At 36.5% G+C, this 17,106-nt stretch overlaps 1 protein-coding gene across 2 annotated transcripts in view; it reads left to right on the forward strand.

Annotated features, from left to right (window-relative positions):
- The window catches only part of Wdr41 (WD repeat domain 41), a 44,013-nt gene that overhangs the window by 17,798 nt on the left and 9,109 nt on the right, over positions 1–17,106 (forward strand). Inside the window, exons 4-8 of one of the 2 annotated variants that reach the window (XM_004870184.3) lie at positions 192–323; positions 2,862–2,924; positions 8,989–9,100; positions 11,326–11,388; positions 12,776–12,886. In XM_004870184.3, the coding sequence (XP_004870241.1) occupies positions 192–323; positions 2,862–2,924; positions 8,989–9,100; positions 11,326–11,388; positions 12,776–12,886 (481 nt within the window). The remainder of the gene's footprint in view (positions 1–191; positions 324–2,861; positions 2,925–8,988; positions 9,101–11,325; positions 11,389–12,775; positions 12,887–17,106) is intronic. The other variant, XM_013067600.3, reaches the window with a different exon arrangement.

Consider the following 17,106-nt stretch of genomic DNA (forward strand, 5'->3'; position numbering starts at 1 on the left):
ACACAGTCATTCTTAGATTAGATTATTTTCTTTCTTTTTTTTGGTACTGGGGATTGAACTCAGGACCTCGTGCTTGTAAGGCAGGCACACTGCCACTGATCTAAATCCCTGGTCCACAATCATTCTTAATGTTGTCATTTAATGTTTAAATTGGAAAGATGAACCTGCTAACATTTTTATTGGTATTTCAGACAGGAGAAAAACTTTTGGAACTCAATGGACATACTCAAAAGATAACAGCTATTATTACATTTCCTTCCTTGGAATCTTGTGAAGAAAAAAATCAGCTCATCCTGACAGCCTCTGCTGATCGAACAGTTATTATATCCTTAAGTCTGGAAGAAAGTGAAGCAGCCACAGTGACTCCAGGGGCCCTACATACATTATTAGTCTTTAGTCTCTAGGGGTTAGTCTGAACCTTCTTGTAGTAGCAAAAATGATTTTTTTTCTAGTCTTCATAAGACACTTCTTAAAAATATCTGAAAAGTATTAGACTAGAAATAACAGGTTAAGGTTTGTGTTGATGGAAACCTCATGACTGAAGCTGTTTTTTCCAGAGTTACTATTATATCAAGGTGTACAAAATGAAGGAAATGGAGGACTGTGGCCTTAAAACTATTTATTGTATTATCTCAATTTGCTTTTCAATTTAGGGAAACAAAGATGAGTTGGACTGGATAATAATTCATGCTTTTAACCCTCCCATTTTATAGCAAAAGCAACTAAATGGCTCCAAGCCATGAGCTTGTAAGTCTGCAAAAAAGTACATTACCACTACTCAGTGTTTAATTTTGGCATTCAGGGTTTAAAACAATTTTAATAAAGTTAAGTTATGGTCCCCCCCCCCATTCTTTTAGTATGAAGTTAAATGTAACAGAAATGGTAAAGTTTTATAAAGGGCTTAGTGTGCTATGTTGTGTTTTATATATGTTGACCCATTTGATCCTTAAAAATGGATCCTTTGAAAGAGGTACTTTTAGTTATGGTCATTTGCAGATAAGAAAGTGGAGCTCAGAGAACATTAAATAACTTCTCCAATGTGCACAGCCTGTGTAGGGCAGAAGTGGCTAACAGTCTGGCTGAAAAGCCCAACTTCTGACCCACTATCCAACAGTCTTCATAAAATATCTTCTTAAACAAATTCGGCCCTTTATTAACCTAATGAGGAACTAAACTTGTGAAGCCCATAGCCAGGTGCTCTGGATAAATCTGTTCTTTCATTATTTTTTTTTAAGGCACCAGATTGGCTTTAAAAAAATATCTCTGCTTATTTGAAAGTTCTGTTTAAGCAGTTTGGAGCATTAATAATGTTAAGTTTTGGAGTAAACCCAAAAGACTAGCTATTTCTTAGGCTTCTATAGAACCAAGATATCCTTAATACCATACTTTAAACGAGCTCATCAGCTAATATATTTTGTGTGATTAATTGATGACATAAATAAGGGCATAAAGTGTAGGCCAGAGTAGCATTTTTACTGCTGTTCTATTGAAGCAAATACTATTTTATGGAGTAAAACTTTTTTCCAGTATAAATTCTGCAAAAATAGAATTTAAAATACTTTCTCTTTATTAGATCATTCTTAAGACACTATAATAGTATTTCAAGGCAATTATTAAAATCACTGTTACAATAAAAAGTAGCTGGGATAATACCAGTATAAATTTTATCAATAAATGATAGTATAGAGTTATTTCCTTTGCTGAATGATTTCTGGTTAAAAATAAAAGTTTTAGGTTGCTTAGTTGGCAGGTTTGTTTTACCCAAATGAATTCTAAATTTATTCTGTCTGGACCTTCAGTATTAATTAAATGCTTCTTTAAATGCTAAAGGTAGATTTTTAAATTTTTTTGTCACATGATACCCTTAAGAGCTCAAGTTATTCAGCCCTGAACCTTCATCTTTCAAATAATACCTGAAAAGAATGAGAGATAATATTAGAATTGTGATAAGTGGGCCAGGATTGTAGCTCAGCAGTACCATGCCTGCCTGGCAAGTGCGAGGCCCTGAGTTTGATTCCCGGTATCAAAAAAAAAGTGTGGTAAATGTAATGCTAGCAAACATTGGTTACTAGGAGCACTTTCTGTGTGCCAGCAGTTTGTTTAGTATAATAGATACATAGATGTATATATAGATATCTATATGTCTAAAGAATGAAATAGGATATAATAAAAAATGCATTGAACATGATAGGGTTAATTTGTGAAATTCCTTTCCGTTTTTGAATATAAATACAGACTTACATGTATGAAAGTCAGACATGATGTAAGTGTGTTTCTTACCATAGGAAATAGTTTCAAAAATTTGAGAATCATCAGGCTCTGAAGTCACCCTAGCTCTGGACATTTTAGGAAAGGCTTTCTGTTGTTTTAGATACATATACAGGTAACAGTAAGACACTGTTGGCATGTTCTTTGAATCAGGCTAAGGGTAATAGTAATAAGTCATGCTAGTGGTATTACAGGGCGCTTTCAGGAAATAATAATAGATTTGACAGTTCTTAGTAGAAATTCTTTATGTCCATATTTATGGTAGACTGTTGTGGAGAATAAACCTGAAACAGTGCAATATTTAGTGCCTATAAAGACTCAGTACATCAAACCACTAATTCTTTTGGCATTTTCAAACAGTTTGATAGTAAAATTTACGTCAAGCTTATTTGAGATTGTAAGCCTGTTCTGCAAAGTTGATTACTCACTATATGAATTAATATCCATGATAATATAAATACTAAATATTTCATATTTTATTTAAAGATTTTCTAGCTGAATGTTTAGCATATGTGACTTAATTGTTAATTAGAAAAGTTATAATTACAATTTAAAAATTCTATTTAGAAATTAATTTCTTAACATAAATTTAGGTATGGGATTGTGATACAGGCAGACAAGTTCAGAGAGTATCATGCTTCCAGTCTACTGTGAAGGTAAAATCTCAAGCAAATATGAATTTTTATTATGTCTGTTTTTATTTACTGAGTTTATTGCTACATTTTAGGTATGCCTTATGATCACATTCATCATTGGGAATTTGTACCTGTGCATGATGTATCTTGGTTCTTATTTTTTTCTATTCCCCTGCCTTCCCTTCATTCCCTCCCCCCTCCCCATATACATAAGCTTTGTTTCTGTTTTTTCCTTCTTTTCTTCACCCCCCCCCCCATTCCCCTTCCCCTTTGAACATTTTCTTCCTCTTTCACAATATCTGTTATACATTTTGGTCCTTTTGTCTGAGAAAAAAATGGTTTAATAAATTAGATGAAATTATTTTTGTAGGTTTAAAAAATTACGTCTTTCAGACACCTACATTCATTTGAGTCTGAGGCTAGATTTTTGGGAGCATATGTTTTAAATGTTAGAATGTTTTAATTAGAACTGGACCCTGATCTAATTGCTACAGCAGAATGAAGAAAAAGACCTGGCATGTCTTTAGCAGGTAATTCTCAGAAGAGGTGCTACTTGTAGAATGACTGTCAACAGTTTTCTTTATACTCTGAACTAAAAATATAGAGCTGTTTGTCCCTCACCTCTGCTTACTCTGATGTGTCAGTTACTTAGCTCCAAAACTAAAAATCTTATGTGGCTAATTGTCTTCTACTATTAGGTTCACTCATTTTATAAATATTACTTAGGGTTATATGATAAGAACTCTGCTGTGTGCTAAAAAAACAAACATGGCTGAAACTTAGTTGTGATTTATAAGAAGAAATAACCATAAGCGTTCTGGGAAAGTAAAACTGCTCCCCCTATCCCCAACTGAGGATGGAACTCAGGACCTTGAGCTTGCCAGGCAGGCACGGCACCACTGAGCTAAATCCCTGACCCAACACTGCTTTTTAATGTTAGCTAGTTTGGGAAAAGACTAGTAAAATGAGACATTTCCTAATTTGTTTTGAAGATAGCTGATATATATATACTTGAGCTAACACCTTTTTTTTTTTTTTAAGATGAAAAGAACTGCTGGGTGTGCCAATAGGCTACATCATTATTTTCCTAAAAAGCAGCACCTCTCACAGCCACCTCGTGGCACTACACTGTTACAAGTATCGATTTAGTAAAGTTTCTGGGGAAAGAAGTATCATGTACTAGTGCACGTCTAGTTTAACAGTGGCCTTTCTTTGAAGAAGTTATTATAGATGAAAATCTCTTTTATGTGGTCTGAAAAGATGCTACTTTTACATTCCTTTAAAATTAATTCTTGCTATCTACAAAGCTAATAAGGTCAGTAGGTTTCAAATGAAAATACATGAATTGAAGGAACAGGGAAAGAGGAAAAAATTTAGTGTATTTCAGGGAAATTCCTTAAGGAGCTATTCCATGAACTAAGTGTAGCAATTGGTAGGTTAAAAAGTACCTTATTTCAGTATCCTGAAAATACTCTTTAAAGGGGTTTTATTGTCACACTAATTTACTAGATAATTATATTTGCTTACTCCTGGTGTGATCCTGTTTCACATAAAAAATTGTTTAAAAGAAGAGCATTGTGCTTACTTTAGTACAGTGGTTCCATTGTGTTTGTTTTTTAGGTCCTGGAGATTAAACATGGTTAAGCCTTGGAGGCTAGTGCTCTCCTGCTGAGCTATATCCCCAGCCCGTTTTTCATTTTATTTTTGAGACAGGGTCTTGCTAAATTGCCAGACTGTCCTCAAACTTGTGATCCTCCTGCCTCAGCCTCCTGAGTAGCTAGGATTAGAGGTGTGTGCCACCACAGGTACACCACCACTGACTAGTTACTCCTTTTTTTTTTTTTTGAGACAGTGTCTCACTATGTAGTTCAGATTGGCCTTAAAATCCCAGAGATCCTCCTGCTTCAGCCTCCCAAGTGCTGGAATTACAGGGGTGTGCCATCATGCATAGCTTGGCTAGTTATTATTATTTTTTTGTTCATTAAGTTTATTGGTACATTTTAGGTATACAGTATGATGGCATTCATCATTGAGAATTTGTATCTGTACATGATATATCTTGGTTCTTATTTTTTCCCCATTTCCCTGCCCTCCCTTCAACCCCTCCACCTCTCCCTATTTATAAAGACTTTGTTTCTGTTTTTTCCTTGTCTCATACTTTTTTCTTTCCTTTCTTTCCTTTCTCCTACCCCCCTCCACTTTCACTTCCCCTTCCTCTTCCCTTTCCCCTTTGGACCTTTTTTCCTTTTTACATTATCTTTTATACATTTTGGTCTTCACTTACACTTTCGGTGTCTTACACCAGAGAAACTATTCGGTATTTACACATGTATATCCTGTTTATTTCACTTAAGAGTATGTCCTCAATATGCATCCATTTAGCTATAAATGTCTCTAATTTCTTATTCTTTATGGCTGAGTAGTACTCCATTTTATTTTTAAAAAACCACATCTTTATCCAGTTACCAGTTGATGGGTATTTGGGCTGTTTCCAACTACAACTGTGCCACTGCAGACCTGGGTGCACATATATCACTGTGGTATGATTCTTTTAATTCTTTTGGGAAGATACCCAACAGGGGAATTGGCTAGTTATTCTTGAATCAAATAAATACAGATCCATGATATCAGAAACACTACAATTATTTTTTGAGCTAGTAAAATTTGTTTTTTTAAAGATTGGTGATAGCAAGGAAATAGTGAAATTGACACTTATATTGCTCTTGAGAGTATAAATTGGTATGCTCTTCCTGGAAGCCAGTTCTGTATTAAAAATGAATCTTAAAAAGTGACTGTATGCATTGACCCAGTTATTCAAGGCAGCTCTTTAAAGGAAATAATCAAAACTTGGGCAGCAATTTATGAACAGAAAAGTGTATTACAAATATGTTTTTATAAATGAGTGTAAGTACCCTAATGTCTTACTGGGAAACAATTAAAATGCGTGCGTGCGTGTGTGTGTGTGTGTGTGTATGTACATATACATAAACTTGAGTTGTGAGTGAAACATACAGTGACTATTTGAATTAAAATTTATTACATTAAAAGATACATTGCTATTAATCCCCTCAAAATAGCCCTCCTCAGTTCAAACACATGTATCTCATTGCTCTTTTGTTGCTTTCTGAAGTCGTATCCTCTTTCATCTCCGTTATGAGGAGTGATAAAAAATACTGTGAGTGCTGCTGCCAAGTGCCATCCAATGAAAGACAGGTTCCTAAAACCATGACGCTGTATCCTCATCCATTGTTCACTGGGTCTGGCACTGTGCATCTCCTGGCTCTTCCCCAAAGTCAAAATGATCATGAAAGGGAAACATTTTGAATTGATTCAGGACATGGAGGCAGCCATGACAGTGTGGCTGAAGTTTGTCATGAAAAAGGACTTCCACAATTGCTTCAGAAAGGGTCAAGAATGATAGGATGAATGTGTTCAAGGCAAGGGGGACACTATTTTGACGGGAATTAATGGCAGTGTGTCTTTCACTGAAATAAACTTAAAGTTTTTCAGCATTGCACTTGAGGTTCTTGCCAGAGCATTTGAACAGTAAAAGAGAAATAAATGACATCCATGTTGGAAAAGAAAAAACAGAATTGTCTGCACTTGTATTTGTAAGTGATGTTATCATATATATAGAAAATCCTAAATCTACAACAAAATCAGTAGGATTTACAAATTAATCTAGCAAGCTCTTAGGATATACTATCAAAACACAAAAATCAATCATATTTCTATATATTAGCAATTAACACCCCTAAAATGAAATTAAGAAAATTCTGTTTACACTTACTTCCAAAAGAATAAAATACTTGGAAATAAATTTAAAAGTACAAGACTTGTACGTTAAAAACTTCAAAATGTTGTTAATGAAATTAAGGAAGGTAGACAGGCATGGTGGCACATGCTTGTAATCCCAGCACTCGGGAGTCTGAAGCAGGAGGATCACTGCAAGTTCGAAGCCACCCTGAAGTACATAGCAAGACCTTGCCTCAAAAGACCAAAAAACCCAAACAGGCAAAAAGAAGGATGATCTAAATAAATGAAAAGACAACCCTGGATTAGATTTAATGTTGTTAAGATTGCAACACTAAAATAGATCTACAGATTGAACACTATCAGAATTATAGCTGGACTTCTATTTTAGAAATTGACGAGCTGATCTTAAACTTTACATGGAAGTACAGGAAACTGAGAATAGTCAAAACAATCCTGAAAAGGAATGTAATATAAAGTTGTAATTGTCACACTTCCTTATTTCAAAACAAAGCTACAATAATCAAGACAGTGTGGTACTTGCATAGTGATAGACATATAGATCAAAGGAATAGGATTGAGAGTCCAGAATTAAAACCTCATATATTTGAACAACTGATTTTGACACAGACACCAATACCATTCAGTAGGAAAAAGAGTCTCTTCAAAACGATGCTGAGCTGAGTGCTGTGATACATGCCTGCAAACCTAGCTGCTGGAAAGGCTGAGGCAGGATTGCTTGATCCTGATGAGTATAAGACCAGCCAAGGTTTTTACAAAACCTTATTTAAAAAAAAAAAAAGATAAAAAATGACAAATTGAACCTGATTAAAATGAAAAGCTTTTGTGCTTCAAAGAATACCACAGAGAAAGTGAAAAGATAATCCATAGAATGGGAAAAATATTTGTAAATCATGTACCTAATAGGACTTATATCCAGAATATGCAAAGAACTCTCACCAATAAAAAGATATAGTCCAGTTAAAAATAGGCAAAAGGATTTGAAAAAAATTTCTCCAGAAACTATATACAAATGACCAATAAACACATGCAAAGAAGTTCAATGTTGTTAGTCATTTGAGAAATGTAAGTCAGAAATGAAATTGAGACACCATTTCATATGTACTAGCATGGCTAATATCTAAGACAAATCTAACAAGGGTTCATTAGGATATGGAAAACTGTAGCCTTCATACATTGCTGGCAGGTTGTAAAATGGTAGTCACCCCAGACATTGGCATTTCATCAAATTGTTAAACATAGAATTATTTGACCCAGAAATCCTATTCCTAAATACTGTCCTGAAAAAAATGAAAACATACGTCCACTCTACACCATGTACACAGATGTTCAGAGCAGCATTGTTCATGACAGCTAAAATGGAAACAACCTGAATGTCCACCAACTGACAAATGGACAAGCAAAATGTATGTGGAATATTATTTGGCAATAAAATAGAACAGTGTACTGATACTAAAAACCCAGAGATTAGATAGGTTTGGACTTCTTGAGATACGTAACCTGTATCGATTATTTTCAACTCTTTCTCCATCAGTTTTAAAGCAGCACTACCCTCAGCCTGGGCGAGACCATTAAAACCACCAACTTCTCTTTTCAACTCTCTCTCAGTGTTGCCCTTGTTCTGGGGTCTAATGGACCTTGGTGCAGTTGAAGGTAAAGCAGTTCCGTAGTCCTCGGAACACGTACTTTCCCGAGTTCCCAACAGAATTATTGAGAGGAATCAGGAGATGGTTAATTTAAAACAAAAACTAAGGTCATATTTCCCCTATTATTTAAAAAAGGGTTTAACCATGTGTATTATCTATTACTAAGTAACAAATTACTTCAGAACTAAGTGACTTGAAGCAATAAAGGCTTATCTCAGTGTCTGTAGTCAGGAATAGAAAATGTTCCAGTGAGTGGTTCTAGTCCAAGTTCTGTCATCTGAAGGCCCATATGGCCTGGAGGGGCCTCCGGTTGGAATGTCCCTGCCGCTTGGCATGATAGTGCTAATGGTGTCAGGAGGCCTCAGCTCCTTGCTGTGTGGACCTCTCTCCATATGGCTGCTTGAGTATCCTCACAGTGTCTTCTGTGACTTCCTCTTGTAAGTCCTGAAACATCCCTCTGTCCTAATTCTGTGACACTAGGATCAGGCATAGTAGGCACTATTATGTAGACACTCATCTTATTGGTTTAGTGGAGCCTAAGTTCATGGGGAGGAAAAATAAGTTCCACCTATCCAAGGGAGGGGTTCTATTGAACTTGCAGCCATAATTCAAAACTACCTGACACATACTTGAGTTTCTATACTCATTTTAAATTAATTTTGCAGTGTCTAACTGTTCTTCAGAGCCTGGAGGTTTGGCTGTCTGGTGGGAATGACTTAGGTGTGTGGAACCGAAAATTAGATCTCTTGTGTAAGACCAGCCACATTTCTGATACAGGTAAGAACAAATCAAGTTAATTGTGAACCATAATTGACAGACTCTAGAAAGACAAGTGAGTTTTCAGAAACTTTTCATAAATACAAAGCTCCAAATTAGTTTTTTCTTCAGTTCTGAAGATTGTAATTAACCATATTCAGTAAGTATTTCCACTTCAGATAATTAAATAGAACTTTTTTTGGCAGTGCTAGGAATTGAACCTAGGACCTTTACATTGAGCTACATCCTCACCCCTACCTCCCTTTTAAAATTTTGAGACAGGGTCTTGCCAAGTCATTAAGTTGCCCAGGCTACACTCAGACTTGCAGTACTCTTGACCCAACCTCCTAGAGTGCCAAGAGTATGGATATGCCCGTCTGGTAAACATTTTAAAAGTAAAACATTTTCTTCATTTAAAATTATCGCCTTGTTAACCATGTCCCTGTTCTGTCTTCTCTACCTTCTCCTGCTGCACTCCTGTGCTTTTTCCTCTGATAGCAACTCTCCTTCCTCATACATGGAAAATACAAAACAAGCCCATGTGGGGGAGAAATTAGGTGAGAAATGCTGTTCAAATCACAACAGCACCACTAGTCTTTCTCAGGTGGGAAAGACCAGCAGATGTGTAGAATATTTTCCAAATCTGAATATATATTATAAATTACATATATATCATAATGGGAAAATTAACCCTAATAGTTTTTTCTGCCAATGTATGTATTGATTTTAATATATCAACTCTTTAATTCTTCTGACAAAAGTTAATCATTGTAACATATCTCACAAAAGTTATGGTTAGCCTCAAATCATGTCATAATTCAGATGTGAAAAGACACTCAGAACTCTAAACCTAGGATTAGGCACAGTGGTGCATGCCTCTAGTCATAGCTACTGAGAATCTAAGGCAGTAGGGTCACTTGGGCCCAGGAGTTTGAGGCCTGCCTAGGCAACAGAGTGAGACTTTGTCTCTTAAACAAACAAAGACAAAAACCTTAGGGAAAAAAAGCTCTATATTTTAAGTAAATGAAATATGGTAGAGTATAAAATCTGATTATGTCAGTAATACAAGAAATTGTATAGATGTGCAATTGACCATATACATGCTAATCAAAAGGTTTTTTCTTAGTTGTGGCTAGCTGTTAGCTAACTCTGCTCATACAGGTGTGACAGATTCAGTCTCAGTTTCTCCTATGCTTTCATTCGACAACATGCATAGAGCCAGTGGTGGCAGATACCAGCTGGATGTCCTCTGGACTGTTCTGCCTGGATACAGTGTTGGATGCCACTTGTTGAGGATTCAGTGCCAAACACTGCCCCCACTCCATTTCAGGTGCTGTTTACAAGCTTTTGACCCACCATCCGTAAATTGGGGTTCCCATGGACCCTCTTTGGGTTTGATTAATTTGCGAGAGCATCTTGAACTCAGGCCAGCACTTGTAATAAAGGATATTATGAAGGCTGCCAATGAGGAGATGCACAGGGCAAGGCACCTGGGAGGGACCTGGAGCTCTACTCTGTGCAAGTGTGTCACCCTCTAGGAGCTGCCATGGACTGGGCTATAGGGAATCTGTCTGAACCCTGTCATTTGGTTTTTTTTTAATGAGGCTTCATTACCTAGGTGTGGTTGCTTCAATCATTGGCCACTAATGACCAGCTTCACCTTCAGTTCCCTCTCTCTCCTTTGAGGTTGGGAGGTGGCACAGAAAGACCCAACCCTCTCATCCTGCCTTGGTCATTTCAGTGACCAGCCATCAATCATCCCATGAGCATATAAAGAGACACCACATCTAAAAATCCAAAGGATTTTAGCAGTTGTTTGCCAGGAAGCAACATGAGGACCAAATATCTATTGCACAATATCACACTGGCTCACTTAATGCCACGGACATACTCAGCCTTCTTAGCTTTACATGGAGGGGAAGCTCCAATTTTACATCTCATTTTGAGCTTGCCATCTTGTAAATAGGTGATGGTGATTATCAAACAGGATCCTTGTCATTAAGTTGGAATAGCTACTATACTACTTTATCATAACAGTAAAGATGTTCCGCATGTTCCAGAGGCCTCAGAAACCTATTTACTGAACAAGAATTTTCCACATGTAAGCAAGCAAAGGAGAGTGTGTGTAGCAAAATTTGTGTCCTTTATTGTTACCACCCCATTTATGATAAATGACTGAAATAAAACAATATTTTTGATGCTATCCATGAAAAAATTGATTTGACTTGTTTTATGTGTCTCTGAAGGAATCAGTGCTTTGGTCGAAATACCTAATAACTCTGTTGCAGCCGCAGTTGGCAAGGAACTGAGTGAGTATGAATTTTTTCTTTTTTTCCTTCTCTTTCTGTGTTTTTTAAAAAAATGTGTATTTTAAAACTAGACTAGGATATATGTGCTGGAAAGACAAAGTAGTTGTTTATTTCAAGGATATCTGGCCCTGCCCCAGCTTGGCCTCTTGAGATTGCTAAAAATAACAGAGAGGGAAACATTTTCAAGATGTTAGGTCACATTTCTTTTTCTGGTCAATATTTCAGATTATCGTCTCTGTTAGTTTGATTAAACAATATACTACTATTTGAAAATCCCAATCTCCAGTTTTGGCATCCTCCACCCATAGTCACATTTTCACATATGTTTGATAGGTGTGTCAGGAAGTTCTTGTCTGTATTGACTGAAAAACCTTTTGGTAGCCTGGCTGTCAGAATTTACTAACTTTGCTAGAGACTTGTCAGTTGGTGAAATACTGTCAGAGATACCAGAAGGAAGGTGGATGACCTGTTTGCCAGAAAGGAATGTAAGAAGAGAGTCTCGGGTAATTACTACCCAAGGATATTCCCCATTTCAGATGTTAGGCCTCCTGATCTTTGAGCATCCAGGGAACTTGCTCTGGGGGCTTCTCCTAGTGCTTAGTATACTGATGCTAAGTCCATGCCTACATCTCACTCCCACTGTGGGCTGTGTGCATTCCAGGGCAGTGACTGAGCCTTATTCACATTTGACAGCACAGCTCCTAGAACATAGATGGTTGCTTAGTGAATGTTGGTTTATAGAATCCTGTTGGTTAATTTGATTTTGTGTTTTCTGTATTGATTAAAGTTAGGATTTATTCTAGTTTAAATAAAACTGTATTTGTTAAAGTCACATAATGAGTCAAGCAACACATTGAACATCTGTAATTAAAAGAACTGTATAGCATACAAAACCAACAAGCATATATCCCTAGAGAATGTATAATTTAAGGTATATACCAAGGTATCAAAAATTTTTTTTAAGGTGTCAAAGCCTTCACTGTGTTGAAGTTAAGCTTATTTTGTAGCAGTGCTTCCTGGTCTGGCAGCATGAGTTGAACAGCTGAAAGCAGAGATTGGGTGTGTGGCTAGGGGAGTGGTGGGTACACATAGCCAGGCGTGAGGGGAAGCCCTAGGGAGTGCGGAGGGTTCAGTGCTTGCCAGTAGGTTTGGAAGAGTCAGTGAAGAAAGTGAGTTCTAAGGAAACTCAGACTTTGGGTTTAAGCAGACCGATTTAGACATCTCAAGATTTGAAAGAAGCAGTTCAAATTGATATGAATAAGGCTGTCTGTGCCGATGGGGTTTCCAATATATTAACTATTTTTCACTTAATGAACTGCTTGCATTTTAAGCAGAAATGGTATTTTATCTTCTTTGAACATTTTAATGAAATGTCTTTTTCATTTAGTAATTTTCAGGTTAGTAGCACCCACAGAAGGATCACTGGAATGGAATATTACTGAAGTTAAACGGCTTCTTGATCACCAGGACAATATTCTCTCATTGATTAATATCAATGGTAAGCTAGTTGTGTACATTTATGTTACATAAAATTATGTACTTGTTAACGTGTTGTGAGCTTCAGTCTTGTTTATTTGAGGATTCTGGAATTAGAGTTATTAAAATAATAGTTTAAATTACTAGGGATTGTCATTCTGTTTTACTCTAAGCATTCAGCCAGCGAGTTTGAGAAAGTCTCATAGATTTTCAGGTCTCAGAGTTAGGGTCAAGGAGAATAGAGTAAAGCAGAGGAAGAAGGAAGAGGAAAGCATGGCTGTTCCACGAAGCACTTGGTAGCTATGGGATGATCAGTGTAGGCTAGAAAGAATGCCTCATGGCATTCCAGCATTCTTGGCAACTGGTTCTGACCAGTCCCTTTTTTGTAGAGAAGATCGGAAATAGTTATGCCAGTGGTGGTGAACCTGTGGCATACATGTTGTTTTTCTTTGAAGATAAAAGATGTTAATGTATGAGTTGTTTTTGCTAAACTAAAACCTCAGTATTCAGCTTTAATTGCAGTGTTGGTACTTTGTGATAAATAAGTGAGTTTTGGGTTGCACTTTGGGCACTTGTCTTTACACTTGGTCGTAGCCAAAAGGCCAAGAAGCAATGAGGCCTTGTCTCTAAAAGGTTTGCCATCACTTTGGTCTTGCTAACCATAGCAAGTTGTACACTTACAATAGTATGAGCAGGATTTAAGCCAGTAGTAATCGTGACTTAAGAGAACAAAGGTTTGTAAAAAACAGATCATGTCTGCCCTTCCTGGTGGTTAAGGGTTTTGACTTGCCAGATACCTTCTTTGAACCTGAAAGTGGTTTTAGTGTCTGCTGTGAGCTGAACCTGACATCAGAAAGAAGATAAGATCACAGACCTCAGATCTTGGCATTTAACTAGTTCACTTGCAGTTAAATAGGAGCTTACATCATCAGAGCTCTCTCTGCTGAGTGACCTGAACTATGCAGATGTGAGGACTCTTGGCTTCCCTTTGCAGTCTGTAGAGACAGCAAGTGGGTCCTGTAAGGTTGCTGGGAGTGAAGGAATGAGAGGACTGACAGCACCCCAGGCCTGGGCTGGCTCATTTTGAGCAACATTTCATATAAACACAAGACAAAGAGAAAGAGAAGCACAAGGAACATCAAGTGTAGTCTCCCTTTGAGTGTAATCTGATCACATTTTCAGGTATGTCTGTGAGAACATCCTGACTAGCTTCAAACCCTCCCTCAACTGCTATCTTCTTGTATTGCTCAGCTGCACATCATTCTAAGGACCATATTGTATGTGGCGATAGAATTGACAATGGTTGGTTGTGCCTCTTTATTTTTCTGTGGGTGCTCTTTGTTTCTAGTCATGGATGGCAGCACAAAAGGCAAGTTCTTGTTTGCGAGACCCTCAGAAGCCTCCTTGGTAACACTGGGCCATCAGTCCCAAGTCCCTGGAATTGCTGGGGAGATCACAGCAGTATTGTGGCCTCTTATACTGGTCCTGTCTACTTGTTTTGATTTATGGGTAAAGCACTGGGGCTATAGAACCAACATGGTTACTTCAGTGAAGATGCTGGCATAGTCCTAAACTAGCCTTAAATTCATGGTCCCCCTTTTCAGTGTCCTATACAAAGAGCCTTTACCATTTTAAGAAAGCTTTCCTTAAGTATTTCTTGGCCAGATTCTTTAAAAGAAGGAAAATGGAAAGCTAAAGCAAAAAAAAAAAAAAAAAAGTTAATGAAAGTTACAGATAACCTATAATACTTTCTACTTAAAAACTCTATGACTGTAAAATTACACTATAGATAATAAGGAAAAAGGATATTTAGAAATCATACGTGGTCAGGTAGTCTGGCAAAATTTGAAAAACAGTCTGATCTTGTACGTGGGCATGTCAACAATTCTGCAGATTTGTGTGATCTTGAAGTATGTTATCCAGTTCCTTATTCCACTTTCTGCCCTGTTTTCTTCCATCACCCGTAAGAGATGTGGCAATTTCCTGGGTTTCTGCATCAAGAGGAAGTGCTTTTTCAGTGAGGCTGTCCCAGAGCAACCTTAGCATGGCATGCTGGGAATGCCATAAATGTGGGTACCATATAGCAGGCTCCTAAAGAGATTGAATGCCCAGGCAGGATGTTTCCTAAGACAGACAAACAAGATGAGTTTGCTAATCTCTTTTGGCAAAAGGCCCCTGGGTTCTTCCTTTTTATTTTATTCCTGTTTTTGTTTTGTGCTGACAGCATGATATGGCAATCACAAAGTGTTATAACTTAACAGATGTGGACAGACAGATTCCAGATGAAATTTTCATACTAAGTGGCTTCTTATACTAACAGAATGAAAAACCCATCCACTAATAATACATCATTGGGGTTGTTTGGTGTAAAACATTTTAAATGAGATGTCAAAGAATATAAATAATATACACAGTGATATTACAGTTAGAGAGTTGATACAGATGAATGCCAATATTTTGCTTTTAATGAAAAATTCCAAGTGGTCATTAATACTGTGTTTCTGTTGCATAGAGGAATCACAGAGCCTTGGAGGATTAGGTCAAAGCAGGCACCTGCTCGGTATCTAAGCCAACTCTGTGTTATGACCAGATACTGAGCTGGAGGCAGGAGGACTCTTCACTCCTTTATTCCCTGGTTATCTGGCAGTTTGAGTGAAATTGGAAAGAGGAGGGAAAAGGGTAGAAGAGAAGCTCATAGAAAGATTACTACTGCATTAACTTTTGCACTGTTAAAAACTGGAAGCTTGTTTCTCTCCTAAAATGAGAAGTAAACTTATTTCTTCACAGTAAATTCTCTAATCTGTTAGCAGACTTTAAACATTAGACATTGATAAGCTACCTGTTATGGCCTTGGGACCAATACAAAGATAAAGCTTACATGTGTGATTGTTGGTAGTTCTTTATTTCTAAGAGATTGTTCATCTGGTTATTAGAAATTTCTGTCCTGCTGGTTTATTTGCTAAATGGAAAAATCGAATCATAATTACTCAACTATGTATTCCTAAATTGCAAGTCACTGGATGTTTTAATACCATTAATGTGGAATAATACCAGGGGCTTAAAATAATACCAGAGCCTCAAAGATAACATTTGATGTCTTTTTACAGTGAGTAGACATTTATTATTTAATTTACTTTTTACAATTATCCTCATTTAGTACATGAAGAATCAAAGCTAAAGAAAATTAAATGATTTCCTAAAGACCATCTGGCTAACCACAGGCAGAGCCAGGATTAGAACCCGTGTCTCTGGACTCAGTGCATTGTTCTATTTTGTCTTCCCTTAAATATGTAAGAATTAAATTATAGTTCCTAAAGACAAATTTTAGTCTATCTAGCAGTTATAAATTGTCTATTAAATGTATACTGTGTAGTGTCTTGGCCAATTAATTTCACTTTATTTAAATATTTAAAAAACTTGTTATTATACAAGCTATTCATAGTCATAGTAGAAAAATAACAAAACTGAGAAACATAAAAAAGAAAGAATTAAAGTTTAAACCACCCATTATCCAGTGTTCAACACCAGTCCACGTCCTTTTGAGTTTTTCTGGGTATGTGGATGTGTGTACATAGTGTCTAGTACTATTTTGTAATAGTATGTCATAAATATATTTCAATATCAATATAAACATACTTTTACAAGTTAATTTTCAATAATAGCATTACTGTTTCATTCTGTGGATGTCTTTTTTATTTATTCAATATCCAATGTTTAGGTTATCTTAGTGTTTTAAAGATTATGTTTAGCAGCCTTGTACATATATCTTCATGCATTTCCCTCAGAATGAATTTCTAGAAGTGAAATTGGTGGATCAGTAGGTTTATATTTTTTTAGGTTTTGATGCATACAGCATATTACTTTTTGAAGAGAGTATGCGAATTTATATAATTTATACTGAGACATTAGCAGTGTGTATGCTGCTTCCCTATGCTCTTGCCAGTACTATTTTCCTGATTTATAACAGGAAATTTATGAATTTCAATTTATTAATTATTAATTTCCCAATTTGAAAGTCTATAAATTGTATCTCATTGCTTTTAGATTTCTTTGATTGTTAAGTTTGAAGATCTTTCCATGTATTTACGGGCTATTTGTACCTTTTGTTTTGTCTGTTCAGGTCCTTTGCATATATTTTCTGCTGGGGTATTTATGGTGATCTTAGTGATTTCCAAAAAGTTCTTATGCATCAAATATAGCAAACCTATTTTGACTTTTAAATTGCATATTCTCCCCAGCTTT

This window comes from Heterocephalus glaber, unplaced genomic scaffold (assembly GCF_053883595.1).
Source record: "Heterocephalus glaber isolate CG9 unplaced genomic scaffold, H.glaber_assembly_v1.0 deba00001757, whole genome shotgun sequence".
NCBI classification, from domain to species: Eukaryota; Metazoa; Chordata; class Mammalia; order Rodentia; family Bathyergidae; genus Heterocephalus; species Heterocephalus glaber.